We start from the raw sequence: 7998 nt of genomic DNA, 5'->3' as shown, positions 1-7998 counted from the left end.
TTTGAACTGTTGTAAAAAATCAATAGGCTATTTGTGATCATAGTAATTTCTGGAGAAAAAAACGGCACTTTCTGCGTGATATTGATTAACTATATGAAATGATATAAATGTATACATCTTCTCTCCCCATTTTCTCTTGAATTTGTGATCATTCTAAATGCATTTTAATAGACTGAATCATGCAGTGAAAGAACGCACTCTAAATGCGCACGCGCACTAGTCTAGACTTCACGTAATATATGTGTGCGCTCTGTAGGAATGTTTTGAAAGGTTTTTGCAAAATACTCGATAATGTCAAATCGCACATCGTTAAAACAACAATTACGATATTATCGCAGTCGATATATATCGCACACCCCTAATAGCAGCATGTATTTATAGTTAGTTTTAGCATGGCTATTCATTGTGTGTTAGAGTATATGCCACATTGTGTATGTACCCGATTGTCCATCACTGTTGTTCTCACATGTCTGTTTATTATGTTTTAACATGCAGCTGATGTGTATGTCCTGCAGGCTGTTCGAGGATGCAGTGAATAAACTCAACCTAGTGGCTCTTGTGGGTTTCCTGCATCAGCTCAGAAAAGCTTCACAGTCTCAACTCTTTGATTCAGTCACAGAAACTGGAGACTATTCCTTAGCCATGCCAGGTACCCAAAAATTATTGACACTTTCCACCGACAGAATACCTTTTTTTTTCCCTTTGTGAGTGACGACTTAATTTTACGACGGCGTTTTAGTGCCACGTTAAAAAAATATAAGATTACGAGATTAAAGTTGTAATATTTCGAGAATAAAGTTGAAATTACGAGAATAAAGTCGAAATGTTTCGGGAATAAAGTCGAAATGTTTCGGGAATAAAGTCGAAATGTTTCGAGAATAAAGTCGAAATACTACGAGAATAAAGTCGAAATGTTTCGAGAATAAAGATTAAAGTTATAATATTTTGAGAGTATATTCTAGCCTTTTGCACATGCAAATGGCCCAGATTGGGAGCACCGGGAGATATTCCAAAGTCTCAGCTTTCAAAATCTGTCAGTTTTATAGCAAAATACAAAAAATATATTACAATAATGTGTTTTTTCATGCTCTTTAATGTGGCGTGACAGATCGCTGTATTAGCTTCAGTTTAAGCATGCCGTTTAACTTAACTTCTCCCAGTGCTCTCAATCCGGGCCATTTGCATGCGCATTAAAGGCTATACTCTCAAAATATTATAACTTTAATTTCTACGATTTAAATTCTCGAAACATTTCGACTTTATTCTCAAAACATTTCGACTTTATTCTCAAAATATTTCGACTTTATTCTTGTAGTATTTCGACTTTATTCTCGTAATATTTCGACTTTATTCTCGAAATATTTCGACTTTATTCTCGTAGTATTTCGACTTTATTCTCGTAATATTTCGACTTTATTCTCGTAATTTCGACTTTATTCTCGAAATATTACGACTTTAATCTCGTAATCTTCGTTATATTTATATCGCTAATTTAGGTTATAATATTTATAACTTATTTTATAAATGTTATTTACTTTTATGTTTTTTTATTGTTAGAAAATAATGAAGTCAGAGAAATCTGGGTTTTAAAGAACCTTATTCAGACAAATCCCAAATTTTGGTAACAGGGTTGAACAAAGTGCTAGTCTCATATAAAACTAATATTAAATTATTGAAGTACTATTGAGCACATAGAATATTCACATAATATTTAGTTTGACCTCCTAAAATCAATGAACAACATTTTCTAAAGGTTATGCACCTTATTTCACCAACACATTCGAAACATTTAGACTTTTAGGAGTTTTAAAGCCCATTTTTTCTTGTTTCCTTCACCTCATTTGGATTTTCATTAAAGGGGAGGCAAAGTCGACCCAGGACAAGCGTAGCGCCCTCCACCTCTTCCGGCTGGGAGAGGCCATGCTTCGCATTGTGAAGAACAAGAGCAGAGCGCTGCTGCACATGATGAGAGCCTGGAGCGTGGTGGCACCCCACCTGGTGGAGGTATAATAAGACAAACCCCTCATGTGGCTAACACATCCTTAAAGGCGATGAAACCGAAATAGCGACAGAAATTTTTGTTCTGTATTGTGACTGTAACAGATTTTTTGTTCTTGTTCCCACAGGCAGCATGTCATAAGGAGCGACATGTATCCCAGAAGGCTGTGTCCTTCATCCATGATGTTCTGATGGAGGTTCTGAGCAGCTGGGCTGAGCTGCCACACTATCATTTTAATGAAGCTCTCTTCAGGCCTTTTGAGCACATCATGCAGCTGGAGCTCTGTGACGAAGACGTCCAAGATCAGGTCCTCACTTATCATGCGGCCAAGCTGAAAGATGGTTTAAACGGAGCCTTGTTCAAACAAACCTGTCTCAGTGCCACATATTTTTACTTTATAGTGAGTTAATTGCAGTGTCTTGTGTATCTATCCATTGTGGTACAGGTGATAACATCCATTGGAGAGCTGGTGGAGATGTGCTCAGCTCAGATCCAGTCTGGCTGGAGGCCGCTGTTCAGTGCTCTCCGAACTGTACATGGAAACAAAACAGATATGAAGGATTACCTGATAGGAGAATATTCTATGGGTATGTGAAATTTACTGTATTGTTAGTTATTTGTGCAAAGATTTTTTATTCTCTCTCTCTCTGATTATGTTTATGGATCACGTATTAATGAAAACTTGCAATATAGGGATTTATTGCTTTCATAGCAATAAGCATCAATAACAGCATTGTGATAAAATATTTCTTTAATATAAAATATTTAACATAGTTCTATAGCATATTTAAACTAAAACAACAGATAATTTATTTAAAAAGACACAAATCTTTGACAAATATATGGTTACTTTTATTTATGATATTAATTGAATAGATAATTCTTCCACTATGTAATAGTGTTCATTAGCGTAATTGTAGGCGTACAATTTCCAAGCAACTTAATAATATAGAAAGGACGGTTACGGGTGTGTGTTTTGCACCAGCTTCAAACTCAGCTTAGCCAATAAGGGTTTCCAGTGGCAAACCAATGGAAGATATGTAAAGTGTTTGAAGCTTTTTTGAAAAAATGTTTAATAATTGTTATTTTTTAATAAATTTGACACAATGCACATTTGACCTTAAAAGCTACGCTATGTAACTTCTTTTGGATAAATGTTATTAATGAAGGGTGTGTTAATTAATGTAAGTGTATGGTTTGGGGCTGAAAGTTTGTTGTCATAACAAATGAGGAAAATCAACCACATATCACTCTGAAATGCATTTCTGTTTAATTTTTTTCCCTCTTCTTCACATATGCAGGGAAGTCACAGGCACCCGTGTTTGATGTCTTTGAAGCCTTCATTAACACAGACAACATTCAGGTGTTTGCCAACGCGGCCACTGACTACATCATGTGCCTTATGAAGTTTGTGAAAGGTTTAGGTGAGCTAAACAATATAAAATATATTTATTGTTGCCTTCATTCATCAAAGCAGATGTTTACCCAACTATAGCGACTTCTGCTTCTGAGAACCCTAGAAATGTGAAAAGGGTCCACAGAAGTCTTTTCTATATAACAAATTATAATTGCTGTGTGATTGTTTGTAGGAGAAGTGGACTATAAGGAGATTGGAGACTGTGTTCATGTCAGTGGATACAGCTCAACAGATCTGTGCCTGCCTGCCCTGGACTATTTGAGGAAATGTTCACAGGTGGGCAAGATCAACGCATTTCTGTCCATAAATGATTTACACACTTTCAGACGTTTTCGTAATGGGAGTTTGGGTCAAAAAACAAATTTTCCAAATGAAAGGAGTAACATTAAGTTTGGTGTTTATGATGTATTATTTTGCATTTGCAGCTGCTTGCCAAAATCTATAAGATGCCGTCCAAGCCCGTGTTCTTGGGTGCGCGGCTGGCCAGCCTCCCGATGAGAGCTCAGGAGAGGTCTGTGAGCACTGAGGATGGCATGGACTGCGTTTTAGCAGAGTTTGACGATGACACAGGTGATTTATTGATTTATTTGTTAAAGTACATGGTGGAGAATAAGTTTAGAGATGAAAAAACAACTATAACTGGTGCACAGGGGTGATCAGTTTTGCGTGTGCAGGTCTGATACAGGTGTGGATTCTTCTGTTGGAGCAGCTGACCGCAGCCGTGTCAAACTGTCCTCGGCAGCATCAGCCACCTACACTTGAGCTGCTGTTTGAACTTCTGCGTGAAGTCACCAAGATACCAGGTCAGACGCCTGTGATTAACACTACTCACAATCACACTGCTGTAGATACTAAAGCAAACCCACAAAGCTCTGGCTTGTTATGTTGCGTCTTCCTCCTCCATAGGGCCTGGCTTTGGCATTTTCTCTGTCATCCAGCTTCTTCTTCCTGTCATGTCACTATGGCTACAACGGAGCCATGGTGACCACTCATACTGGGACATTGCTGCGGCGAACTTCAAGCATGCCATCGGACTGTCCTGTGAACTGGTGGTGGAACATATTCACAGCTTCATCCATTCAGGTAAAACTAGCAAATTAATCATTTCAGTTCATATATGTGACCCTGGACCACAAAACCAGTCTTAAGTCGCTAGGGGATATTTGTAGCAATAGCCAAAAATACATTGTATGGGTCAAAATTATAGATTTTTCTTTTATGCTAAAAATCATTAGGACATTAAGTAAAGATCATGTTCCATGAAGATATTTTGTAAATTTCCTACCGTAAATATATCAAAACTTAATTTTTGATTAGTAATATGCATTGCTATGTATCTCAGCCAAATATTGTCCTATCCTAACAAACCATACATCAATGGAACGCTATTTATTCAGCTTTCAGATGATGTATAAATCTCAATTTCGAAAAATTGACCCTTATGACTGGTTTTGTGGTCCAGGGTCACATATCTTTATATTTCAATGCACATTAACTACTGATCTAAGCAGTCAGTCAGTCAGTCACAATATGCGTGAATCTTACGAAAAACATGACTGGATCATCACCCCAAAATCAAACAAAAAAAAAAGAAGCAAACATGAAATGATCATTTGCATATTGAAATTTGGCCTATATTTGTTGCATTGTGACTTTTTTTTAAACAGCAGTAATTAAAGACATTGCAACTAATGCTACTATGTACAAATACTTTACATTTTACTTGATGTATTTTTTCACATTACAGTAATGGAAGCTACAGGAAAACATTTTAATTGCCATGAAAATGAAAAAAAAAAAAGGCTTTATTCGGTTCATGCTAAACCAGGGTTATTATCATTTAACTAAAATGAAAACTAAAACGATAGTAACCATTTGGTTGCTTAAAATAAAATAAATGTTAATTGATATAAAATATATTTGTAAAAAAACTTGGAGGTTTATTTTGTTTTATTGTTTAGTTTAGCTTGAAGTACTAAAATAAGTAAATAAACTAATAACAATTAAAAAAAACTATATAGACATAAAAAAAATAGAAAAGGGGGAAAAATACAACTAAAACTTGAACTAAAATTAAAGTGAAAACAGAAAATATAAAAATAAAATCTGATTACAAAATTTTACAAAAACTGTAATAGTATATCAGTAATACTAAAATAACATTGTACAAAACAAAGTTTCTTTCTTCCTTTTTATCTTTTCAGGTCACATATCGACAGGTTTCATGAGATTCAGCCCACTAATACCTGATGTGTACAATATGTGCCATGATAATTAATGCAGATATGTTCAGGAGTTTTAACTTGGAGATGACCTTGAAGTGTGAAATTGTAATGTATATGAAATATAAATTGTATGACTTCATTTATTTTGCAGATATTGGCTATGAGAGTCTGATTAATCTGATGCTGAAAGATCTCTTCAAACTGCTGGTGTCCTGTGTGGCAGAACCAGCCGAGACCATCTCCAGAGTGGGCTGCTCCTGTATTAGGTGTGTGTGTGTGTGTGTGTGTGTTTAAACATATTGAACTGCCTACATAGACAGCATCAAACTCTCCTGAAATCAATTCAGAGCACACTCTACCGTGTGCACCATGTGAGGAGTGTAGTCTTTGTGATGTAGAGCGCTCTAAATCGGTCACTTACGATGTTACATTCAGATGCATGAATGCAGTTGACTGCATGAGGTTTAGTTGAATAAAAATACAGGTTAAGTAGTGACAATCATTATGTATCTCAAGTGCTTAACAGGTTATTTTCAAGATAGTTCATTGAAAAAAATGCTTGAAGTTATGCTGCAAAATAAGATTAGTTTAGTTTTATGTCTCCAGTATAGTAGCAATGGACATATTAAGTTCTGATTTGTTATTTTTGATGTCCAGGTATGTTCTGGTAACAGCAGGGCCTGTTTTCACTGAGGAGATGTGGCGGTTAGCATGCTGTGCCCTGCAGGACGCTTTCTCGGCTACCCTGGAGCCTGTGAAGGTGACTATCATAATAACAGTTATTGAAGCTGTGTCTCCACTGTCCAAAAATCTTGCATGAGCCTTGACAAAAAACTTTGTTCTTTGTAACCAGGATCAGCACAAAGTCATTGTCATGCAAGTGGGCACTAATTCTATGCATGTGGCTGAAATTGTGTGTGCATGGTTTGGTTTTGTGAATGGTTTCAGTGTTATGAAATTTAAGGTCGTAAAAAGTGTTAATGATCTTAATTATCATTTTGAAAGGTCCTAAATTTGGGGATGGAAAAACAGGTCTTGTGATACATCCTAAATTGATTATTACAATTCAAAAAGCAATGATTTTGTTAAATGTGAGTCCTGCATGTTCAAAGTCAAGATTCAGTGCTGTTGCATGTTGTACAGTACAAGCTCAAAGTTTCAGAGCAGTTCGCAATTAATGAAGTTGTGTGAAAACCGCAATACACAGCCATTAAAAACTAGGTACAATTTCAAAAAGTATAGTATCACGGTTTCCACAAAAATATGAAGCAGCACAACTGTTTTCATCATTGATAATAAGGAATGTTTCTTAATCAGCAAATCAGCATATTAGAATGATGGATCTGAAGGATCAAATGACTCTGAAGACTAAAGTACAGTTATTTCAAGTTATAAAAATATTTACTATTTTTACTATATTAAATGTAATACAGTGTCATATATTAAATGTAATACTATGTCATGGCATAGTATTAAATGTAATTGTCAGGGACACAATTTTTGTCATAAAAGTCTTGCCTCTGGGAAAGCTTTTGTAAATCACATTCAAGCTACATTAGTTTGAACAGGAAAGTTCATTGCCACATATTTATATATATATATATATATATATATATGATATGCAAAAATGTGTTTACAAAAATAGATTGAAACATGCTTAGGATGTTTGCGGCCACATGTTCTTTGCTTTCTCCACTAATGTAATCTTCTTTAAGGATTAGTGTTGTGCTGTTTTATGGAAAGAAGGAAAATGGTGCTGCTATCTGGGATATGAATACACATGTGTAAAGATGACTTGTGATTATGACCGAAGACTTTTTCATTGAGACTCTAGTAGGATAGAGTGAATATATACTAATATTATTTTTGATACAAAATTAAGCCGTCATGATTGCAGTGATTTTAATGTCATTTTTATTTGGCAATTAAGTTTCCTAAAGACTGTGCCAGAAAGCTGTTTGCCTGAGTTTTTCGCATTTTGTTTGGTGCTGCAGATGGCGCAAAAATGATTTGAAATAGTAAAAGTGCTCCTAAAGAGTGGGGTTGATTAATTTCTATAAATCAGTTCATTCAAGTTATAAACACTGTTAATGCACTTGGCTGCAGTGTCTTCGTGGTTGAAATGATGATTCAGCTAATGGATCAAACTAATTGCATTTTAAGCCTAAAGGTCCTTGCGCACTGAGTCCGAAATTTTCATCCGAAATTTTCGCACGTTAAAAAATAAATACGACCTCACGTTGTGTCAATCACATTTACACACTGCCTCCGAAACTTTCGTCCGTCATAAAAAAAATTCGGATCAGGTTCGATTTTCTGCATTTTTGCATCCGTAGCAAGCATTTTGATAGGAAAGG

General features: G+C 35.6%; 1 protein-coding gene across 1 annotated transcript in view; it reads left to right on the top strand.

The window, feature by feature from the left end:
• The window catches only part of LOC107712337 (brefeldin A-inhibited guanine nucleotide-exchange protein 3-like), a 54413-nt gene extending 47947 nt beyond the window's left edge, over positions 1-6466 (top strand). The window contains exons 20-30 of the mRNA XM_016517560.1: positions 516-649; positions 1859-2004; positions 2127-2306; positions 2445-2586; positions 3301-3423; positions 3589-3692; positions 3842-3986; positions 4091-4219; positions 4323-4499; positions 5793-5907; positions 6299-6466. Of these exons, the coding sequence (XP_016373046.1) occupies positions 516-649; positions 1859-2004; positions 2127-2306; positions 2445-2586; positions 3301-3423; positions 3589-3692; positions 3842-3986; positions 4091-4219; positions 4323-4499; positions 5793-5907; positions 6299-6461 (1558 nt within the window). The 3' untranslated portion in view covers positions 6462-6466. The remainder of the gene's footprint in view (positions 1-515; positions 650-1858; positions 2005-2126; positions 2307-2444; positions 2587-3300; positions 3424-3588; positions 3693-3841; positions 3987-4090; positions 4220-4322; positions 4500-5792; positions 5908-6298) is intronic.
• Positions 6467-7998: the final 1532 nt, after the last annotated feature.

This window comes from Sinocyclocheilus rhinocerous, unplaced genomic scaffold, assembly GCF_001515625.1.
Source record: "Sinocyclocheilus rhinocerous isolate Xijiao unplaced genomic scaffold, SAMN03320098_v1.1 scaffold358, whole genome shotgun sequence".
In the NCBI taxonomy this organism is placed as follows: domain Eukaryota; kingdom Metazoa; phylum Chordata; class Actinopteri; order Cypriniformes; family Cyprinidae; genus Sinocyclocheilus; species Sinocyclocheilus rhinocerous.
The sequence above is the reverse complement of the archived record's forward strand: the minus strand, read 5'-3'. Positions and strand labels throughout refer to the sequence as shown.